This window comes from Aspergillus flavus, chromosome 1 (genome assembly GCF_009017415.1).
Source record: "Aspergillus flavus chromosome 1, complete sequence".
NCBI lineage: Eukaryota > Fungi > Ascomycota > Eurotiomycetes > Eurotiales > Aspergillaceae > Aspergillus > Aspergillus flavus.
Genome location: NC_092406.1, coordinates 2,519,551 through 2,539,174, shown reverse-complemented (window position 1 = coordinate 2,539,174; position 19,624 = coordinate 2,519,551). Strand labels below are relative to the sequence as shown.

Here is a 19,624-nt window from a genome sequence, read left to right as displayed (position 1 = left end):
ATACAGAGAATATTCTTATAATATCTGTAGCAAACAGCTGTCTCGAGACTAACACATCCTGAACTAGTAGAACGTACATCTGCCCCCTATTGTAGAACTAGATTGAAAGGGCTGATCAACCATCAGCCAAGCTACACTATATCAGCTTGTCAGTTGAAGCACTGTTCTCAGGATTAAGTCGAAGCGGAACCCCGGTATCAGCCCAAGGAATGCTTTCCGCCGCTTGTAAGTGCTACGAAGAATCTAGGTCACAATGAAAATAGATTGACCATGCATTAACTATCGGTTGTTATGCTGCCGCTCGAAATAAAATATATAAGATGCTAATAAATACAGTGCATGGTAGAATGACGGAATGTACACATGGTACGAAGAATATTCAAGAATGCAGCTTAGTCCCAAATCCCGATGCGAGGGCGCTTTTCCTGCACTTTGGTTCTAAAGGTGCGTTCTCCGGAAACAGCGGTACGCATGTCTGAGGCTTTCTTCAAGAAACGAAAGCCACACTCGGTGAAGCACGGGTGGTTTTTGAGTTGATCGCACGCCGCAGCGGCCACTTTGATCGAATGGAACCGAATGTAGGTCTCCCCCAGCACAAGACCATCTTCAATCCTCTCAATATATGCAGAGTGAGGAGACTTCTCCATAACACGGCGAACTTCACTCTTCAGGGATTCACGCAAACTGGACACACAGAGACAGCGTGTGGCGCCTTCCTTGAAGATCAATCGCTTCAACTCAGCTGAGATAGGGTAGGTCGGAGTGTTGACGGGGATAACCTTTGCCACTGTGGGACCAAGGTGGATGCCGTTTCTCGAAGTCTGAGCAAAATGAATAGCATCGGATTGCCAAACGAACGTGACAATCGCTGTGTTATATCCCACAATGGGAGTGGTATCCGTGAGACGAGCTGAGAAAATCTCACCACTAACGGCAGGCAAGATATCCTTCAGGGTTAGAGTTGAGGGGAGATTCTCGATCCGGACCGTACGATACACGTTTTTGTCGCCCTTAGCCGGTACGTATCGCAGTCCATACTGAAACATCCAAATGTCCGAGAACGGGTTACGAGAAAAGAGATTGGGACGGAAGTAGAATGCTCCAAGCTCATCTTCCTCGTCATCGAAGACACTAGGACCCTCTATAGCCCAGCGTATCTTGCCATCCCATGGAACAATTACTGATTCTTCTTCGGCGTCGAACGCGGAGGTTTTGGCCACCTGGGCTATGGTAGCTAAGGATGAGCTCTTCTGGAAGGTTAGAGTGAACTTTATCAATCGCACTATATACAAGCAATGTTCAGCAAGTGGTTATAAAGAGAAATTGCTTACGCGCTTCGGTTCCAACGTAGGGATATGCAGGTGGTCCAACCCACCATCCAGCAACGGAGCAGGCCCTCCCAGGTGAAGCTCCTCGGTCAGTTTGACGATGGCGCTGGTGGTGACGGGGCCCGGCATCTTCTTGGTGATTTGTGGCAGAAGAGTCGGAACCTGGATGTCCTCCAATCGGCTATCCATCAGATTCGAGTTTCGACGCGACCCTGGAGCAGGAGACACAGTAGCTTCCAGCGCGTCAGGCGTTGCCTTATCAGGGTGGCTGGCCCTCTCTATGCCCTGACATCCTTCCGGAGTCACCGAGTCTGTCATGGGAGTCATGCGGGCCTCAATCCGGTGCAGAAACCGGTGTTGAAACACGTAGAACACAAAGAGAATGGGTATAAATGTGAAGAGCAGAATGGCAGCGGCAGTGAAAGCGCTCAAGATGAGACAAGGGCAACCTTCCATTTTAGGCAATTCAGTGCAGGGCTGTTCACACATACTCCAAGGCGGTGAGGATGTTGTCTACAGTCAGGTTGTTTGTTTATATCACTTCAGAGAAATATCTCAGGTAGCTGTTGCTCGTGAAACGCTAGTTTCACTGTTTCAGCCTGACTGTAGCTGATTTCCTTTGTAGACCTTGATCCGGATTGTGCGTTGCTATGGTGAGGTCTAGGTTAAAAGTATCACTTTAGTCCAAAGTATGAATTTGTAAAATTATATCTTTATTCCAGTTCAATGAGTTTAAAATTGAAATGATTGTGACAGTCTACAAGACCTGTGCCTGAGGGATTATAAATATTAGACGCGACATCTATTAAATAATCAAATCAGAAGATATAGTATTATGATATGAAATCATAGATATTTAGAAACTCAACACAGAGTAGACCTAATAGAATATTTACTTTATAAGGATAGATTATTTACTAAGACTATCATTGTATCACTTTTGAAATATAATGAGCTGATAGAAGAAGAGTGTGTAAGAGATATCCAGGGCCATATAATCCACAAGACCAAAAGATCACATAAATCCGAATCTACCATTCAGATTGCCCTGGGCCGCACCTATATAGCTTCCTGTCCGCTCAGCCGTACTTAAGCCACATAGAACCGCACGGACAATTCTTAAAATGCCTTGGGCTCGAAAATTTCTCTGAAACCAAGGCGCGGGGTAGGTGTGGGTGGTAGGGGTACAATCTCTATAGCATTTAACACGTAGTGCAGTTCTTCTTCTTGACCGTCTTTAGCTTTCTCTGTGGCGCGTGGGGTTTGACGACTCCGTATTGCATATTTATGGGCATCTAATGATAACACTGTTAATATATCTCTATATAGAAGTTCTATGTGAGCAAGGACTTCGAAAAAACTGGGTGTGGCCCCTACCGGGGGCGGGAAAGCGAAGGATGGAAGGAGGAAGGGAGGGGGGGAGGGGAGGGCTAAATACTTTCCAGTCAGTGTTCAATACAGTGTTACTGTGGATAAATGATATGTTTGATCTGAAGACAACGCCAGTTGAAGGAGATTCTATATATGAAGCATACTTCTAGGTTCCTCCAGTATATATACTACTCAAGAGAAATTGTTTCCTTCCTCTCTTCCCCAACACTACTTGCCTCATCATTCACCGTTGCCATACCCATCATTCATCACCATGTCTCATTCCAAAATCGCTGATAAAGTGACTTCCCAATCATCCGTGAAGGAACTCTTCGCGGGTGCTCAGTTTAAAGTCCATAATGGACGCGGTGAAGGACGTGCGTCAATTTTTAACTGTATCGGAAATACACGACAAGCCATGTATACTGGGAAGATTATATGCACCCGGTGGTATATGCTGGGAAGGGTAGATAAGTGAGTCAAATGATTATTGCGATCTTCTAGTACATCCTTTTTCAAATTCAACTGTAATAGCTCACACCATTTGACAATGAGATGCATATTTTACTGTTGTCCACGTTCAATCTATCTATCCAAGAAACTCCCCTCGAGCCAAGGCAATCCATGGCATATTCTCGTCCCAACAACGCTGCATTAACTTGCGAGCATGTTGGATCTACAGATGTGTTGGTCAGCACCGGTATGCTAACAAAGAACCTAGATCGACTAACCTGTTTCATGCCAGTTTTCTCTAGAACTTCGAATCTTTCCTGGATTTCCCTTCTCTGTCCGGGGTCATGGGTTTCACAACCCGCAGTGAACAAGCAAAAGAGGGTTCCGACCTCAGCAGATGCCCCGAATCTTATCTGTGCGAGGGCCTCTCTAAGCCCATCCAGAGCCTCCTTGACTGGCGTGGAAAATGGAGATGTGCCTAGGACGCGTCGGTGGAGATGCAATAAACCTGCGTAATAAAATGTTTTATCACTAGCGATGATGTCTGTAGCTCCAGACTCCCGGAAATGCCTTGAGCTAGCGTGAGCGCGGGTACGGAGCAGTTCAAGCTCGTTGATTAATTCTTGAGCTTCAAGAATGATACTGGCCGACGGCCTCCAGCCGGAAATCCATATTCCCACCTCATCAAATCGCTCGTTGTCACACTGATGTACCAATTTCCCCAGCTTGGTCAAAAACAGACCCGTTCGGGGGGTAAACCCGGAAAAACAGTCAACACAGTATTCATCCAGTCCCTCAGCTGAGCAGCATGTGCTGATAAGAGAGTAGTATTCAGACAACGGTGGTTCTGTGTGTCGGCAGGAGAGGGTTCCCATAATGTCGAGATATCCTAACCAGCGAGCGAGGAATGGGCCAATGCGATTTCCGGGGTAGGCCATTTGTTCTCGGCGTGCGAGGAATAGTTCCCTGGCAAGTTTCAGATGGCTTTGCCAAGGAATTGGCACTTCAAAGGTACTGGGCGATATAATCTTTAGGGAAAGAAGCATGATGGCCGTAGCAAGATGGTTGTCAGTAACCTTCTCATGGGGATCTTCCAGTGCTACGCGCAATGCAGGAAAGACATTGCTAACCCAGTGCGCGATACGATTAGCAGGTTCTGGATGCTCCAGATATCTCGCACGGTGACTAGCGGAGTACGCTAACATAAGATTCAGCAGGTTCGAATCCCCAATAGCCACTGTTAGGTCAGCACACTAGCACGGGGCAGAATAGTCAACGAGAAGAGAGCAGTTGCCCCTGACTCACTTGATGGTAGAACAGAAACAAATGGATTATCACTACAGTCGTGCGGAACTAGCATTCTTGCTGTATGATTGATAAAATGATGGAAATACATCAGGTTGATAGGCGTTTGCACTAGAGTTGATGGTAACGGCGATAGATAACGCGGGATGTTGATCGGTACAGGTGATGCGTAATACGCAAACTTCACACCGTCCAAACTATTTTGTTGCGAATCCGTGGACGAGGTATCGCCCTGTCGATTGTTAGACGCCGCAGACGATTCAATTTGTGTATTGATTAAATCCAGGGCGTAATTGATATCAATGGCCGAATGATCGTCATTCTTATTCAAATCCAGATCTGGACGGCCACAGTCCAAACCATAATTATCTGTAACGCTGGTGAGATAAGCATGCCACTTTCTTTCTGCGCTCGAAATTCCCTCGGGTACATCAACCTCGTGGCCTATACCCAAAGGCCTTAAATCGCCAGTGACCAGTGGCTCTCCGGCATGGACCTGCGGGCGATTTTCAGATAATACGGGGCTATTCATGATTTTGTTGAAGAAGTCCTCAGTACTACTAGCCACGCCCCCTGGCATCGATTCGGCATCCTGGGTCACACTAGGCGATGCAAAATGCTGTGGACTTTTAGAGAGAGGGGACATACCCTCGTGAGGGTCTGATGAACTCTGTGACTGGTAAGTGGCATAGGCACTAACGGCATCGGTAGGAGATGAATACTGCGAGTGAGGATACCCCTGATCCGGTGTGCTGCCTTGGCCGGGCGAAGGATGCCCCAAAGGCTGTTCGGGGACTTCTGCAGAGTGTCGAAGGAACGAGCTGGGCTGCGATATGGTGACTGGCGAAAAGGTGAAAGGGGCAAGAGAACCAATACTGGAGCCCGTATCAGCCGGTGACGGGTAAGAGAAATCGTCCAGGGAGTGTGAGATAGACGACGGGTAACTGGGGACCGCCTCTCTGGACACCACTGTGGCCATGTTAGGAGACAAGCCTGACCACGAGGCGGCTGCGTCCTTCCCCGGTGACGATGGACTCATATCTACTGAGCTCTTGCCAGTTGTACGTGTGGAGGGATTAAGAGACTGGTCAGGGATAGCGGAAGATTCATGGATATCATATAGCCCTCTAGGATAAGACGTTCCTATTGCCATTTCCCCTGTATACCCAGCTTCCCAAAACAGACTCTCTGCGACATGGTCTCCTGCAGTGTCTCCTCCCAAGGAACAAGTAGATTTGTAGGGTGAAGCTAACAGCGTGGAGTCAGGTTGCATCATATCTGACGGCGAGAAGGCTAGTATGAATTGCCCGGACTGACCACTAGACTGGGAACTTGGAGAGTCGACGGAAGATGTTCTTCTCGTTCTACCTCCCCAGTTCAGCCTTATACTGTAGTCACATGGTTCATTTTGACGTCGACAATTCAAACAGGACGGCTTTTCTTCTCCGCTACATCTAAAATATTAGTGAACTAGCTAAAAACGGACGCAAAGAGAAGGAATGAACACAAACCATTTCACTTTGCGTGCTTTACATGGCCTAACCTAGGATTTTAGTAGCTAATCATACACACACCGTGAAGTTATCACGTCGTCAGTATTCGTACGCACCAGCATCCTTTACGGGACCTTCGTTTTGGCTCCGGAGCACCGGGCCTTCTCGGGCGAGGCATTGGATTTCAATAATTATTGGCCAAATAAAATGACGAGGAATAAAAGATATAACGGCCAGACGAAGTGATAGTCCGGGACTTGAGATAGTGCCGACACACTCTGCACAGTAAGATCGCCATGCAGACCAGATGTAAACTCACGGGGTCGATAGGATCTCCGAAGATACAGTCCTTTTTCGCCTTGTAGGGCGTTCCGGTTTAATCCAAGAGGATAAGAAGCGATAATCAACGAGGCACCCACACCTAGTATTCGTGGTCATCGAGGTGTGGGAGAGCGCCCGCAGACTCCTTTTACTGGTAGCAAATGCGGCGAATTGGGGTTATCTTTCTAGAATCTTTCGGTGTAAAGAATCAACCAGGAAGCGCGAAGGAAAAGTCCCCCGTACGGCTGACTCTGTTTGTTAGTGCGGTGGTGGTTAGCAGGAAGTACTGAGTAGCAATCGATTGTTGCAACAGGCAAGGGCCTCGTTTAAGTTCGGCTGATGAAACCAGGCGGAATTATGGGCGAGACTAAGAAAACACGAGAAAAAGCGGAGGAGATACTGGCCAGTGGAGCATCGGATATCCAAAGACGATCCAGATAACCACTTAGATTGGTGGCGACCTATCGGCCGTCTCAATCAATCGCAGTTGCGTATTAACCGGGGCGGAAGCGTAGGCGGTGGAGCAGGTGATAGCAGCAGAGTTACCCATACGTAATGGTGATAAGCTGGTGTCTCCGGCCGGAATTCGGATGATCTTATCTTCCGGGGTCCCTCCATCCTGGCTTAGCGGCGGGATCCTCGGCCACCGCCGCTTCATCCAGAGATCCATATCGATATCGTCAGTGACCATCTAATTAAGATTGACCCTGAGAGTTAATTTAGTTGAAGTTCTTGTTTTCATCGATTATTGGTGGTGATTATCTTATCCATAAACTCAACCATGGCTTCTACTTCTTCTACAGCCCAGTCTCTTCTCAAGAAACATCCATTACAGCGGATACACAGTCCATCCCGGGGCTTCTCTGCCTTGGTTCATGTATGTACTAGCTTCTTAATCTTGGACCTTCTCTCTTTGGCTAATTTACCCTACTTTCAGTTATTGGGACTTTCCAGCTTTGTATGGTCTTTTAAATAGTAGGTTCAGAGTCTCTCTCATTTATTTATTGAATCATGTTCGATTGTCGACCTCTATTATTGGTCGCGGTTGAGATGCCGCTACGTCATCGTGGTCACTCAGGCTAATAATCCTTGCGTTCAGTATGCATGAAAATCCCAACCACGCGTAGGTGCCACCAGTCCCATGGCCTTAGACATCCCTGTCATCTAACAATTGGTAGCAATGAGGCCTATGGCTGGCATTTTCAGTACCTGACGGTCATCGGGTTATCCCTGTCCACGCTAACCTTCGCGATTGGTCTACTGGCGGACGTAACCTTATCCGCGCGACTGTTTTTGATCAAGAACCTCCTGTCGATATGCAGCGCACCTTTGGAGGTTCTGATCAGCATTCTATACTGGGGTCTTCGCGTGGTCAGTGCTCGATATAGCTTTCGAGTCTCTCGGTTCCAATTCGCCAGTTAACTTGTACTAGATCGATGAGCGTTTGGTAGTACCTGATTGGGCTGTCATTCCTTTGGACGCAGGTAGGTCCAGATACCAAATCCTGAGGTATTGTGATCACTACTGATACAATCTCCCATGAAGATATTAGTTTCCATGCCATCCCGTCCATTGTCCTTCTGATCGATCTCTTTTTGCTTTCCCCACCATGGACGATTAGTATCCTACCCGCCCTCGGCTTGTCCAGCACCATTGCCTTTGGGTACTGGTTCTGGATCGAACGTTGCTTCTCGTATAATGGATGGTTTGTCGTTGTTTCGCTTATGCCATTAGCAAATTGCTAATCTCTCCAGGTACCCATATCCGATCTTCGAGCAACTTCCTTTTGAAGGCCGCATCGGACTGTTTGCCCTCAGCGCCGTCGTGATGGCTCTGAGTACCGGCACTCTGAAGTTACTTTACGGCCGTGTGAATGGCTATGGGACCCAGTCTAAGCCTCATTCTCGCCCCGGCGCTATCTCTCAGAATGGCAGCCTTTAATCGGCGCGATCCTTCTCAGTCAGCTTTAGAACTTACTGTCTTCAGCATCTTCAGCGAATGCATCAGCAACAGAACTCTATACTTTACTTTTACCAATATAGAGCATCTGCATTTATAGGTCGATAGATTTATTATACATGCTGTATTCCAAAGAGAAATAAAGCAGTGCGAGTGTTGTTGTTTTCCCCTCAGCGCATCCACCCCCAACCTCGGGTTTCCCCGCATTTTCTATAACCGAGACTCTAAATCACTAGTTATATAAATAAACTTTATATACAGTTTGTTGACGGGCTATAATTCAAGCTCTCACTAAATTCATACCAAGAGAGTCTAATCTGTGTAGCATTTCACCTCCAGCATGCAATACCTCCCAACCAAAGATTACGATATCCCGAATATCGACCTCCTCTCATTAATATTTGGTACATAAACTCCCCATACCATCATCTAGATATTATACAGCTAACACGACCCCACAGATTCCCCCCTCTCACTTACCACGGAAAAAACCGTTCTCCACGCCGAAGCCGCAAATCCAACCAACAACATCACCAAAGCGCAAGCCCGAACCATCACCAAACGCCTCGCGCATGTGTTCCGTGCCGACTTTGGGATCGGAAACAATGGCGCCGGAAAGGACGCAGTTCTTTGTATCTCCTCGAACCAAGTCCTTCTTCCAGCGGTGTTCTTTGCCATAATCGCTGCTGGAGGCGTATACACCGCAGCATCGACGGCCTTTACACAATCAGAACTATCTCGTCAGATCCAACAGTCAAAAAGTCAATTGATCATTGCTAGTCCGGACAGCAAAACGAAAGCTCTGAAAGCAGCACTTGCCTGCGGAATCCCCGTGGAACGAGTTCTGATCCTGGAGAGCTCAAATCACAAGCATTTACTACGGGATACTGTTGACCCTGAGAGAAACTATCTTTTTCAGAATACTAAAGAGCTGGACTGGGAACGAGTAACAGATCGAAACGAGCTAGAAACAAGACTCATCTGCCTTTTGTTTTCGAGCGGTACTACCGGGCCCCCAAAAGGCGTAATGCTGTCTCACATGAACCTTGTTTCTGAGGCAATTATCCCGCAATTGGTCCTTCGCGAGTCCAGAAAGGGGAAACCGCATCTTGAAGTCCCTTATCGAACTATCGGTCATCTGCCTACCGCGCACATTGCGGGCTGTCAGGGATATTTCATTACTCCTGCCGTTGCGGGAGGTACTGTGTACTGGATGCCGAAGTTCAACATTGACCAGTTCATGGATTATTGTAAGAAGTACCAGGTTACGTTTCTGGCTACTGCGCCGCCGGTCTATCTTGCTGTTGCGGAGAGTTCACGAGTCACGGATCAATTTAATAGTTTAATCCGAGCGGAATCGGGGGCCGCGCCGTTACCCACGGAGGTCCAGCGACGTGCGGAGGAGAAGTTGGGTTGTTCAATCAGTCAACGCTGGGGAATGACTGAGTCTACTGGGAGCGTGACTACGATGCCTTGGGGTGAAGCTGATAGCACGGGAAGTATCAGTCCTTTGCTTCCGAATACGAGACTCCGCATTGTGGATGAACAGGATAGGGATGTTGAACAAGGCATGGAGGGAGAGATCTTGGTTAAAGGGCCCATGGTCACTAAGGGTTATTTCGAGAACCAGGAAGCTACTGCAGCTGCTTTCGCGCCCAACGGTTGGTTCCGAACAGGTGATATTGGCGTCTGGAAGGATGGCAAAATTTACATGGTGGATAGAAAGAAGGTGAGTCCGTGTATTACTGCATATGTACGCTGTTGCGACAGGCTAACAGATTACCAGGAACTTATAAAATACAAAGGACTTCAGGTCTCCCCGGTAGAAGTAGAGGCCTGTCTCCTTAGCCATGACGGCGTAGCAGATGCTGCTGTCATTGGAGTGCCAGACCCATCAGCACCGGGGAATGAACTCCCCCGAGCATATATCGTGTTAGAGAACGATAGAATCATTTCTGAGGAGGAATTGAAGACCCACGTCAAGTCAAATATGGCCCACCATAAGCAACTTCGGGGTGGCGTGGTGTTTACGAAAGAAATTCCGAAAAGCTCATCCGGAAAGATACTTCGACGACTGCTAAGAGATCAGGCAAGAAAGTCGGCGGAGCCACGAGCGAAGATTTAGTGTTGCCATCAAGTCTATAGATAAGAATGCATCTTTCTAACACTACCATAGTCAACAACGAATCCCTGTAGTTAGTACGACTTGCGTACATATAAGTATGCATACGGCGATGGTAGTCCTATTCCCTAATTTCAGTTACACTCTATGGTATGCGGACACTCAAACTAGATCAATATTTGGGATCAGTCATACGATTTAAAGGTAGCGAGCTAAATACATACCAGTTCGGCTGAGGCCCAGGCATGTAGACTACCCATAGGTCCTGGAAGCAGACCATTCAAAAGAGAGAAAAGACCGACTGCCAGTTCCACCAGGGCTTCCCCTACCTAGATAAGTATAATTCTAATATTCTAATATGCATTGTTTACCAAAGCTAGACTCTACACCACCTTCACATATAACGTAAAAAAAATGACCTCATACCCCATGAGGAACCCATACCGCTTACATAATCCAATCAAAGCTTCATCGGTCCATTAGCCAAACCCGAACTCAACTCCGCATCAACATCGACGACAATCACCTCTGCATTTTGCCCACAACACCCTCCAAAATGCACGCGACCTCGATCAGTGCCCCAGTGCGCACCGCAATGATGTTCGGACGCATTCCCTCAAAAGCCCTCCCCTCGGTTGCATTCCCAGCCAATTCAACGGCATTCTACCAGACCCTCTGCCAGGCACGACCAGCCAGTACCTCCGCACAAATCAAGACCAGCTTCAAGGCACCATGCGCTCGTCCCCAGGTCCAAATGCCAACTTACCGTGTTGCATCAATGCGGGCGAACTCCACAGTCTCCGAGGCAACTCGCAAGGAAGCCGCCAAGCTGACCTGGAACTCATTCTTCCAGCTCCGCGCCTCTCGTCGTCGCTATTCGCTCGCTTCTTCGGTTGTGTCCTCGATGGCTAGTACCTTCATCGGTGTGCAGGTTCTTTCCAGCCAGGACCTTGAATCCTTGGGTGCGCAGGTGATGGGTCTGGACCCCTTCGTTGTTCTGGGAATGGCTACCGCGGCTTGTGGTGCTGTGGGATGGCTTATTGGGCCCTTTGTTGGTAATGCGGCGTGGGGGTTGGTTAATCGGCGGTACAGACAGGCTTTCATGATCGTGAGTTTTCTCCTTTTTCTCGATCTACGATCCATCTGCTTGGTCGGTCACATTGTTACTAACCCGATTCCCACCACAGAAGGAGAAGGAATTCTATGACCGGATCAAACGCTTCCGTGTTGATCCCTCTTCGAACTCAATCGCGAACCCCGTCCCCGATTACTACGGCGAGAAGATCGGTAGCGTGCAGGGATACCGCCAGTGGCTGAAGGATCAGCGTGTGTATAACCGCAAGAGGCGCAACTTTATCCTCTAGATATGGTCATTCTTGCATTTGTGATGGCGAATAATTAACATGGGACCCCTGTAGTCTGGGTTTCTCTTATGGCATTTTACACTTCCGGTCCTTATTTCCTTTGTGGGTCTTGCACACTTTTCCTGTATGACTATTCTGACAATGTTGATCTGTATCTGAGCGATTACTTTCTTTACTAAAATTTAACCTGTATGGGTTTATCATGCTTGATTATTGACATTGTATGGCCAGTCGGAAAATACTTTCCCAAGTACAGTGAACTGGCCATTTCATTCCATTCAGGACTCTGGTCCCCAAGACGCAGCTTCAAAGACAGAGATACTCTTTGCTCCTCGTCTACAACTTAGAATCCCCTTTCACAACCTTGGGCTTCCTGCTAATATCCGCCTCAGTCCACCAAGGATAGATCGCCGGCCCATTATCCACCAACGTATCTTTAAAATTCGGCTTCCGCTTCTCAAAAAAGGACATCACACCTTCCTTGTTATCCCTACAAAAGCCCCAGTAAGCCTCACCACCAAGCAAAATACCAGAATCAAAAAGCTTAGAATCAACATACCTAGACCCAAACATATGATAAAGAACCGGCGAATCCAACAAATGTGCCTCCTCGGCCGACTCAGGCCCGCGCCAGATAAGTGCCCGATTCAGTCCGTTTGCCATGGTGCTCGTATTCTCCGCGATGTCAGTCGCCAGCGCCAGCGCCCGTGGCAGGACCTCCGATTGTTCAGTGAGTGTCTCGGCGAACAGACCCCCGAAATGCGGAGACGCGGAGGGGAGAACCGCCCCCGTGGACACCAGGTAGAGGGCCTTGCTGTAGCCGATTAGTCGGGGGAGGAAGTATGCGGAGCAGGATTCCATCGTGATGCCTCTGCGGGCGAAAACGAAGCCATATTTACTGGTTGCGTGGGCGATCCTGTGGGTGGATTTTGTTAGTAATGCTTTTGTAGTTTGTAGGTGGGATGTTACCTGATGACAGCAGGTAGGGTCATGGTCATGCCAACACCGACGGCGGAGCCTTGCATTGCGGCGATGGTTGGTTTGCTGCAGCGGTGGATTGCGAGGGCGACTCGGCCGCCACTGTATTAACTTCAGTATTGTGCCATTCAATCGAATAGATGATCTACGAGAGCACTGTGAGAACATACCTATCTCTATGATCCACAGGTCTCTCATCACGTCCCTCCGGGAACCCAATTTCCAAATCCGCACCAGCACAGAACGTATTTCCGGCGCCAGTCAAAACGACTACCTTGACCCGTTCATCTACGTCAAACATAGCGAAAACCCTCTCCAAATCCTCCGCCATGGGTCCGGTAAAGGCATTGCGCTTCTCCGGACGGTTCAATATGACCACCACAACGGGTGTTGCGGTTTCGGCTCCAGCTGGGTAATGAGAGACCTTGATGTGTGTTGTTGGGAGCCTCTCGTAGGATTGGGGGATCACAATGGATGGTGTGTTTGAAGACATTTTGGCGTGCTTGTGTCGATGTTTGTTGGATTTGTCGATGTATTTGCTGCCATTCCTTTTTCTATGTGGGGCGTTGTGTTGTTTATATCGAGCTAGCTGGCACCCCTCACCTGTTATGTTCAATGCAGGATATTATAATCGGTGTGTGTACATTCGGCATGATTACTGATGGAAGGGCTTCTCCCGAGGCATGCTCGGTAACTGCGTACGTAGTTTACGGGGGTGGAGTCAAAGTCCGATCCCCCGCAAAAATGCGGAGAAGCCGGTCCTCGGGATTTACTAGTGAGTTGTCTCGTAGATTATTCTTTACTTTGATATAAACATATATACTAGGTAACCGTACGTTATTTTGATACAGTATTAGAGTGAGTGTTCACTTTCAGATAAGTAAGAAAAGGAAAGTGGAGAACTAATAACAGGAGTACAGAAAACTAAATTAGTATAGTTCTTGCCCCATATAACACATGGCGAGTTGGTCGGACTGCTTGGTTTGTAGGGTTCAACGTGTAGTACGGGCAAATTGTAGAAGTATTCCGACATTCGTCGATGACTGCAAAGTGGTCGATTCCAATCGCTTCAGCATAAGCATCTCTACTGTTTTGGGATTTCAGCGAGACCTTGTACAGGTCAGTCAAGTCAATGCCATAGATGTCGGTTGCTTTGCCTAGAGCATCTTTGCTGATTGAAACAGACAACTTCTTGTTTCTGTTTGTCTCCCCGGGATGCTTCTATGGTGTAGCAAGTGCCATGGCCGCAGGCGGTGACATTGCAGTCATCTCGTGAGTGGGCATCTTGCAAGGTGAAGCAGTTTGCACTCCTTAGAGCTGTCCCAGCTAAGATCTATTGTATATGCTTGCACATATTCCCTTATATTTCCATTGGTACTGATTCCTTTATCGTGTACATGAACTTGCCGTTAAAGAAGTTGGTAATGTCAGCCTTGTACTTGCCCTCGGTTAAAGTCGTACTCCTTCTGGCGTATCCAGCTTGCATTCATACTCAATTCGACATCATCAGTAGAGAGCATTGTAGCCCTTGCTACACGCTAGCTAGTGGTATGTATTTTGGGATATCAGGGGGGGAGGGTTGGCATTATTCTTCATTGCTACCGAAAGGGCCTAACTTTATATATAACACACAACTGACTCTTGAATTAATACAATGGATAAAACAAAGTTCTGGTTTATATTGGGGTAATAGTCAGTTTCCCTGTGAGGGTTACTTAGTTACCTGCAAACCAAGATACAAGCTATAGAATAAATGATATACACAATATAGCCGCGAATAGGGCCAGAGCTGGCTGGTAGAGTATTGTTTTTATTTCACAGTTTTCTTGCCAATTTCCAAAGAATATAAAACGCTTTTCTGCTGTAAAATTTCAACAAAGGCGAGATGGCCGAGCGGTCTAAGGCGGTTAGTACCACTATTAAATGCTTATCTTCACAAACAAATAACTAATAATCTCTCAGCTGGAGTAAGGTTCCAGTCTCGAAAGGGGCGTGGGTTCAAATCCCACTCTCGTCAACATCTTTTTTGTTTTTTTTTTTTTTCCTTTTTACATTTTCTTTTTAGCTGAACTATCGATTTTTTTTTCCGGTCCCTCCCCCGCTTCTTCATCTTTTCTCGACTCTATTCTCCAGCCCACTGAGACCTATACTTATTCGTACCGAGGCTATCTGGAAGTTTACATACAACCTTTTCGGGTGTTAGTGTCAATCCAGCTACTCGCGTGGCACATCACGTTAGTTTTACTCAATATGTGTATATGCTGCGACAAAAGTACCATGCTTCAGATGAATAGCCCTTCGTATAGCACAGCCGCCTGCCATGCCTCAACTGGACTGCTGATGACAGATCGTCGCGGAATCTCCCGACGCGACAGACACATTATTGGACGCGTAAAAAGCCCCCAAACGGGGAAATGCCGTTATTGTGAGTATTGAGGTGACGATCCTGGATAAGTTCGATTAGAATGTCTCAGTTGGGCAATGAACTGAAATGGAAAATGGTCCATGCCAGTTGACCCTCCCACCAATGGCGACAGATAGCCAAGTGAAACCCAACAGGGCTGATGCTGTGTAATCACTTAGCAAAGACCACTTAAGATAGTAACACGGGACTCATGTTGCTCCACCTGCAGCATGAGCTTGATAGGGGCGAAGACTGGCCTGCGACTCCACAGCCCCGTTGCTTGTTTCTGGTCCCAAGACATTTAGCGTCCTCCACCTTGACTGAATTGGGTCAAGAACCAACAGTCTAGTCCCTTTTCTCGTATCAGCAATATCCTTCAAGGAAATTTTCCATGATTAGGTATGGTAAGCCCCCATGCGCCTTCCCCGTTTCTTAGTTGATCTTGTTTTTTCTTGTCATTCACAACGGACGGACTCCGATCTAAACCTCTTTATCTCCCCGCAGGGCCCAGGGACCAGGGACCAGGTACATACGTTCCTCTATCTCAGTTGCCATACTCTACCGATATCATTCCCGTGGATAAGTACACACGTCCCGAGAAATGATGTCCCAATGCGTCTCCTCAATAGAAAGCAGAGGCTTTCTCTAATCACCTTCGCCGTCCTCTACTTCAGCCTCTTCTTCATCTGTCGCGCCAACTCCGCCCGCGACCCAGGCTCATATTTCTTCCAGCCACACGAAGGCTACCGTCCCACATACAGCCTAACCCGAATCCAAGAATCCCTACGTTACCTCTCGCGCTACAACCAAACAACCACCACACCCGCAGACCCCTATAACCAACCCCCGCCAACAACAAAGGAACATGTAGACCTCTGCGTGGGCATCGTAACCGTCAAACGACCCCTCACCCAAAACATAGACACCACCATCGCCTCTCTAATCGACAGCCTTAGCCAACACCAGCGCTCCCAAATCTCCATCCACCTCCTCTTCGCCCTCACCACACCCACAGACCACCCAGACTACAACCACCCCTGGGTACACAACACCGTCAACCGCGTCCTAACCTACGAGACGCAGAACATCTCCTATACCACATCCTACCTCCGCACCCTAGAAGGAAACAAAAAATTCACCCCGGAGAAATCCCTCATCGACTACGCCCTCTCCCTCCGCTCCTGCTATGACACCACCGACGCCCCCTACTTCCTCATGCTGGAAGACGACGTCGTCGCCCAGCGCAACTGGTTCCCAACTACCACCCAAACCCTCCACAGCATCGAGGAATGGGTCCGTCGCGGCATCATAAACCCCGACTGGCTCTATCTCCGTCTCTTCTACACCGAGAAATTCCTCGGCTGGAACGCCGAGAACTGGAAGCAGTATCTCTCCTGGAGTCTTGCGGCTACTGTCGCTGTCGCGGGACTGTGTCTTTGTCTGAGGAGGACCGTGCGCCCCGCGCAGGAGATCCTCTCCAACGCCTTTCTGGGACTGGTTTGTTTCGGCGCCGTGCCGGCGGTCATTCTCTTGTATTTTGCCTCCGGGCGGGTGACAGTACAGAGACCCATGAGGCCGGGGGTCCACTTAATGAATCGCGACGGATGTTGTTCCCAGGCGCTGGTTTTTCCTCGGGAGAAGACACCCGCTATTCTAGAGTATATGAAGAAAATGGAGGATGCGACGAAGCCGAAACCGGTGGATTCTACGCTAGAACGACTAGCAAATGAACATGGGTTTGATCGGTTAGCGATTTCACCGCCGCAGATGCAGCATGTTGGGGCGGCGTCGTATAAAGAGGACGAGAAAAAATGGCGGAAGGGGGAGTACCCTGTTCGCGGCGCGCATGGGGTTTGGAGTATGGAGTTTGAGAAGGCATATTCTGAGTATGAGGCGGTTCCGTATGGTGGGCATATGGTTGATACTTATTGGCCGCGGTGATGATGCTCGGTATAGTGGAGACGACGATGGGTTTGATGACTTTGTTAGAGATGGGAAACTCTTTCGGCTCTTACGTGGTTATGCTTATGGGAGGTCCTTATGTCAATGAGGTTTTATGATTGTATATACTTATGAGTTATATATTTGCATACCTTAGATTTGTATTATTTTCTTTTCCACGGGATATTCTTGACTCATGGTTGGTGGTGGTGATTGTTGTGATTACGCTTGGGTGTTATAGCTGCTGATCTGACATGCATACTAACTAACCCCTTCTACACGGAAATCTATCTACAGGGTGGCTTCAGGTTTTATTATATCTTTCCTTTCTCAGCCTTTATCAAGGATGTGTTTGGATGGGTGAATGTATCATCTACCCGAGAAGTGTATAAAGGTAATGACGTTTCATTCGAGGAAGCTAACAGGTATGCCCACGGTGTTTCAGTCTGGTCCTGACGATTATAATGATCAAGCGGTGTACCAGGATACTAAAATGATACTTAGCAACACTTAATAGAGTGTAATGTATTCTTCGGTATTGACTTAAACGTCAGGAGAAAGCATATTGCGCTATAGTAATACAGACCCTAGTACTCTACCGTCTTTGTAAATAATGCCGGCAAACAATAAATAAGGCAAAGAAAGACATTGAACCGGCTCAACACATCCTTGGCCAATACAAAAACTTGTAATGAGTTAACACATGTAAAGCTTGCTTTGGTTAAAGCGACTTGCCTGACAATCAGAAAGTTATACAAGCAACGGCACGTAATTCGAGTCCAATTTGGGCAAACTCCATACTTGGTAACCACGATAGTAATGCTCCTTCAATGTTCCTTTCCCCTATCACCTGATTCAGCCGGGAATATACCAGGCATATTAGAGTCTCTCCCTTGTCTTGGTTGGGCTTGCTGGTTCGCAGGTGACGCAGGGTCGGACCAGCGTGTCCTACGGATCGTGGGTGTACGAGCTGTATTCGTCAGTTTTCTATTTTTCATTATCATCGCACATATTTGCACTTACGCTGTATCCCATTTGGTCCAAAAGTGAAAGTTATTGTCCTACGGTAAGTCTCTCCCGGTTGCCCCCTACCTGGCATGGGTGCTAAAGTGGAGGCCATGAGATGAGCTTAAACACGCAACCTAATGGGTTGCAGGGGCTCACCAGGTTCTTCTGAGCCTTGCTGCGGTGCAACTCTCTCACGCGGCATTGGTTCACGTGGTGGAAGCTCTGATGACTGCTGTTGTGGTTCTAGCTGTTGTAGCTCATGCCCGTGGGACTCTGGTTGGTGTTGCCCTGACTGTTGCTGCCCGGACTGTTGCGGCCCAGGCTGGTGAGGTCCTTGCTCTTGTGGCCCTTGCTCCGCTCGCTGTCCCCGCTCTTCTCGCTGTCTTTCCGCTGCTCGCTGTCGTTCGGCTGCGATCAGCTCATCAACATCGGCTGCCAGAGTCTCATCCACAGTTTGCTCAGAATCATGCGAGTCATCATTGTCATAGTGAGTAACCACGAACGGACTTCTGTCCCCAGCGGTCTCATTCCGGGTCCCGTTAACTAATCGTCTTCTCCGACGCCTCGACTCATTGTGCGAGCGGTTAATGGCAGGAGGATTGTAGATATCGCCGTTAGCATTCAGTCTGGGCATTAGGAAATATCGAATGCCTCCTCGGATGCTCTGATTCCAGTCGTATAGCGTCCGCCAGAATGCACCCGGTAATGCGAGGAGGTTCAGGAAGAGTGAACCTAGTAGTAAAATTATGGCGGAGATGTCGGATATAATATTCCTAAGAACGTCGAAGCACATTGTTAAAGAGTGCTAGAAGGCAAGTGTGAAAGAAAGATTGGTGGTAAAAGAATGAAATTGACTATTTAATTGACCTAGACGTATAAAGGATATGAATGGGATGTGTAGTGAGTGATGGGGCGTGTTGAAGAGTTTTGGAGGTTGGGAGATGAAGATTCATCCTGTAAGGGTATTGTAGTTTAAAGAGGAAGGAGCTTTGTAAGTATTGCTTCAAAGTGTATTGTGTTGGATTTGCTCGGAGGAGCAGGAGCGAAGATATATGGGAAACTCTTGCAGTCGGTATACATTGGTAGTAAGATGAGGCAAGTACTAGTCACTACTTTACTATGTATAGTATCTTGCTAGGAAAAGGCCATTGCGGGCCAGCGGAAAGAGTAGCCATGCTGTACAGAAAGTATAGACCATGTACCTGATAGTTCATTAGCAGTGTATTTTATACTTTTGTTGTATAGCATCAGTGTAGCCATAACATGATCGTAGTGATTCTTTGTACCCAATGACGAAATGCACAATTAAGTAGAGGCTAAGTTGCGATATTTCCACTGGATAATGGATACGGAGTACAATCCACTCAATGGCCCTACACAGTGGATCCACCAAGGGGCCAGGGACGTGGGGAATGAGACCCCGAGCACATTTCATCTGGGAAGTACAATTGGAATGATCCCAGATCAGGTGAACACCAGTAGCCCTGCCAAAGACCAAAGAGGAAGGACGTATGATTAGATAAGGGACCAAAAATCACATCATTCCGCAAACGTGCAAAAAAACCGCCATCACGCGC

The 19,624-nt window shown here is 47.9% G+C and overlaps 9 protein-coding genes across 9 annotated transcripts; 4 read left to right on the top strand and 5 right to left on the bottom strand.

The window, feature by feature from the left end:
* Nucleotides 1-41: 41 nt before the first annotated feature.
* F9C07_2137432 (uncharacterized protein) lies at nucleotides 42-2,432 on the bottom strand. Its single transcript, XM_071509152.1, has 2 exons — nucleotides 1,332-2,432; nucleotides 42-1,247 (listed from the first exon to the last, which is right to left on the bottom strand). The coding sequence occupies exons 1-2, from the start codon at nucleotides 1,815-1,817 to the stop codon at nucleotides 393-395; spliced, it is 1,341 nt and encodes a 446-aa protein (XP_071365705.1). The 5' UTR covers nucleotides 1,818-2,432; the 3' UTR covers nucleotides 42-392.
* F9C07_2137430 (C6 zinc finger domain protein) lies at nucleotides 2,321-6,787 on the bottom strand. Its single transcript, XM_071509151.1, has 6 exons — nucleotides 6,067-6,787; nucleotides 5,969-5,995; nucleotides 4,458-5,905; nucleotides 3,431-4,389; nucleotides 2,767-3,375; nucleotides 2,321-2,623 (listed from the first exon to the last, which is right to left on the bottom strand). The coding sequence occupies exons 1-5, from the start codon at nucleotides 6,126-6,128 to the stop codon at nucleotides 3,289-3,291; spliced, it is 2,583 nt and encodes an 860-aa protein (XP_071365704.1). The 5' UTR covers nucleotides 6,129-6,787; the 3' UTR covers nucleotides 2,321-2,623; nucleotides 2,767-3,288.
* F9C07_939 (uncharacterized protein) lies at nucleotides 6,717-6,962 on the bottom strand (the record flags this gene model as incomplete). Its single annotated transcript, XM_071511898.1, has 1 exon — nucleotides 6,717-6,962. One exon carries the CDS (start codon nucleotides 6,960-6,962, stop codon nucleotides 6,717-6,719), a length of 246 nt encoding a protein of 81 aa, XP_071365703.1.
* A 90-nt stretch (nucleotides 6,963-7,052) lies between these two features.
* Nucleotides 7,053-8,212, top strand: F9C07_938 (uncharacterized protein; the record flags this gene model as incomplete). Its single annotated transcript, XM_041284167.2, has 7 exons — nucleotides 7,053-7,148; nucleotides 7,209-7,246; nucleotides 7,371-7,394; nucleotides 7,450-7,642; nucleotides 7,704-7,755; nucleotides 7,817-7,976; nucleotides 8,026-8,212. The coding sequence occupies 7 exons, from the start codon at nucleotides 7,053-7,055 to the stop codon at nucleotides 8,210-8,212; spliced, it is 750 nt and encodes a 249-aa protein (XP_041140998.2).
* Nucleotides 8,213-8,570: 358 nt separating this feature from the next.
* Nucleotides 8,571-10,355, top strand: F9C07_937 (putative AMP dependent ligase/synthetase; the record flags this gene model as incomplete). The annotated part of the gene is made up of 2 exons (XM_071511896.1): nucleotides 8,571-8,634; nucleotides 8,692-10,355. The coding sequence occupies 2 exons, from the start codon at nucleotides 8,571-8,573 to the stop codon at nucleotides 10,353-10,355; spliced, it is 1,728 nt and encodes a 575-aa protein (XP_071365702.1).
* Nucleotides 10,356-10,805: 450 nt separating this feature from the next.
* Nucleotides 10,806-11,956, top strand: F9C07_2279269 (putative presequence translocase-associated motor subunit Pam17). Its single transcript, XM_041288495.2, has 2 exons — nucleotides 10,806-11,460; nucleotides 11,540-11,956. Exons 1-2 carry the CDS (start codon nucleotides 10,909-10,911, stop codon nucleotides 11,714-11,716), a joined length of 729 nt encoding a protein of 242 aa, XP_041141000.1. The 5' UTR covers nucleotides 10,806-10,908; the 3' UTR covers nucleotides 11,717-11,956.
* F9C07_2279268 (enoyl-CoA hydratase/carnithine racemase) lies at nucleotides 11,957-13,824 on the bottom strand. Its single transcript, XM_071510357.1, has 4 exons — nucleotides 12,865-13,824; nucleotides 12,686-12,796; nucleotides 12,276-12,632; nucleotides 11,957-12,206 (listed from the first exon to the last, which is right to left on the bottom strand). The coding sequence occupies exons 1-4, from the start codon at nucleotides 13,185-13,187 to the stop codon at nucleotides 12,053-12,055; spliced, it is 945 nt and encodes a 314-aa protein (XP_071365701.1). The 5' UTR covers nucleotides 13,188-13,824; the 3' UTR covers nucleotides 11,957-12,052.
* Nucleotides 13,825-15,710: 1,886 nt separating this feature from the next.
* F9C07_934 (uncharacterized protein) lies at nucleotides 15,711-17,039 on the top strand (the record flags this gene model as incomplete). Its single annotated transcript, XM_041284168.1, has 1 exon — nucleotides 15,711-17,039. The coding sequence occupies one exon, from the start codon at nucleotides 15,711-15,713 to the stop codon at nucleotides 17,037-17,039; it is 1,329 nt and encodes a 442-aa protein (XP_041141002.1).
* Nucleotides 17,040-17,552: 513 nt separating this feature from the next.
* F9C07_1062253 (uncharacterized protein) lies at nucleotides 17,553-19,146 on the bottom strand. The gene is made up of 3 exons (XM_041284174.2): nucleotides 18,063-19,146; nucleotides 17,775-18,009; nucleotides 17,553-17,724 (listed from the first exon to the last, which is right to left on the bottom strand). The coding sequence occupies exon 1, from the start codon at nucleotides 18,838-18,840 to the stop codon at nucleotides 18,169-18,171; it is 672 nt and encodes a 223-aa protein (XP_041141003.1). The 5' UTR covers nucleotides 18,841-19,146; the 3' UTR covers nucleotides 17,553-17,724; nucleotides 17,775-18,009; nucleotides 18,063-18,168.
* Nucleotides 19,147-19,624: the final 478 nt, after the last annotated feature.